Here is a 2,031-nt window from a genome sequence, read left to right as displayed (position 1 = left end):
GGGGGGGGAGTGGGGGCTGGGAGTTGGAGGTGGGGGGGTGTGGCTCGGAGGAAGGGAGCAGGTGGGGGATGGGAGGTGGAGCGTGTGCACGGTGGGTGCTGGGCGATGGGGTGACGGGCAAAGCGCCAGGAGGTAGGGGGTCTTGGGTATGAGAAAGGATCAGGAGTTGGGGGGAAGCGTGCGAGGTGGGAGCCGGTGGCTGGGGTGTGGGCTGGATGGGGCTGGGGGGGTTCAAGTGATGGGGGGACGGCTGATGCGGCAGGGGTCATGGTGGGGAGGGCCTTGGAAGGGCACACAGGAGTCAGCTTGGGGTACAACAGAGGAAAGTGGGGAATCAAGACAGCTGGGTGGGGTTGCTTCAGGACCTGGGCCAGTGCGTGGGAAGACAGCCTGTGGGGATGAGATGGGCACCGGCCAAGTCCTAGGCATAGTCCAAGCTCCTTAACCGGGTCCCCACCGGGAACATCACGATACCTTTCTCATCGCCCACGGAAGCGGAGCTGGTCCGCAGGGTCCTGTCCCCGGATGCCACACCGCTCCCCCGACCAGGGGCGGTTCTGAAGGACTTCACCGTGTCCGGCAACCTACTGTTTATGTCGGTTCGGGACCAGGACAGGGAAGGGACTGGGCGGACGATGGTGGTGGGTTGGGGGCTGGGATCCGCCTCCCCGGAGGGGTAGAAAGCTAGAGACCTGGGAACACCCAAGCACAGGGTCTCAGAACAGAGACCTGGTGCACCAGGCCCGCCGCCACCCGAGGGAGCCCGGGGAGATGGGTGCAGAGGTGTCGCCTTTAACCTGATGTTCTTCGCCCCTCACATTTAGCCGACTGACTGCTGCAGACCACCGCCAACTCCAGCTCTCCATCAGCTCCTGTCTCCAGCAGCTTTCCCTGTTGATGTGGATTACGCAGTGCTTTCTGCCTGTGTTTTTGGCTCTGCTTCACTCAGGACAGAGGCGCTAAGCCCAGCCTGGCGCCCCTTCCTAGGTCGTGCCTCCTCCCCTAGGGGATGGTCCTTGCACGAGCGGCCACTTCATTGTGGGGGCCTGATTGTTTGTCGCTGGAGGAGGCCGGCTTACATGTTTGTTTCTGTAGGAAATAAAAGTGAGCTACAATTCCGTGTCTGAGTCTCTTCTCGGCGAGCGAAGGCACCTTCAGACTTGCGTGCCCTTGTCCTCGGGTTGCAGGGGAGGCTCTGGGATTCAGAGATTGAAGTAGCACAAGGTAATGGAAGACAATTTGGGAAATGGGGGAAAATGAAAAGCCACTGGGTCCCGCCGTTCAGCTTTAAGTACTGTGGACATTTTAGAATACTTTCCTCAATATGCTTGCATTTATATGTTAAATATATGACAGTAGCATGTATGATGTTTTTCCAGCTCAGCATTAAGTTTGTTCCCAAATTGTCTTCCTTGAACATACATGAGCTTTTGTGCTTTCTAAAAATGCTTCAAAAACATGTGCTTGAACAGATGCATAAAAGCAGCATTATCATTTCACCATTAAACATGTGATATGGGCCGGGCATGGTGGCGCGCACCTGTATTCCCAGCGTTCGGGGAGGCTCAGGTGGGAGGATGGCTTGAGACCTGCAATTGGAGGCCACTCTGGGCAATGTAGCGAGATTCTGTCTCTATGAGAATCATTTAAAAATTAGGGGTGGAGGGCGTGGTGGCAGGCACCTGTAGTCCCAGTAACTCAGGAGGCTGACGTGGGAGGGTGGCTTGAGTCCAGGATCTCGAGGCTACAGTGAGCTATGAATGCACCCCTGAGCTCCAGCCTTGGCGACAGAGCGAGACCCTGTCTCTAAAATAATAATAATAGTAATAATGTGAACAACGTAAAATGTTTGTAAACACGGAATGTTAACGCAGATTCTCTTACCGCTTGCAGAGTCCAATGAACAAGAGCGATGTCTGCTATTAAGAAACGGACTTTCTGCCATGCTTGGTTTAGGGGAAGACGTACAGGCTCCTGCCTTTAAGGGCACTGCTTCCCTTTGGGGGCAGAAAGCAGGGCCTTTTAATGGGG

The 2,031-nt window shown here is 55.6% G+C and overlaps 1 protein-coding gene across 1 annotated transcript; it reads left to right on the top strand.

Moving 5' to 3' along the window:
- Nucleotides 1-431: 431 nt before the first annotated feature.
- Nucleotides 432-1,113, top strand: LOC105540275 (cancer/testis antigen 1-like; the record flags this gene model as incomplete). The annotated part of the gene is made up of 2 exons (XM_011980816.1): nucleotides 432-595; nucleotides 825-1,113. Coding segments are annotated over 2 exons (303 nt in total), but the record flags the coding sequence as incomplete, so codon positions are not given.
- Between the last annotated feature and the right edge of the window lie 918 nt (nucleotides 1,114-2,031).

The sequence above is a fragment of the Mandrillus leucophaeus genome, unplaced genomic scaffold, assembly GCF_000951045.1.
Source record: "Mandrillus leucophaeus isolate KB7577 unplaced genomic scaffold, Mleu.le_1.0 Scaffold2186, whole genome shotgun sequence".
Lineage (NCBI taxonomy): Eukaryota > Metazoa > Chordata > Mammalia > Primates > Cercopithecidae > Mandrillus > Mandrillus leucophaeus.
Note: the sequence above shows the minus strand (reverse complement) of the source record. Positions and strands in the feature narration are given on the sequence as shown.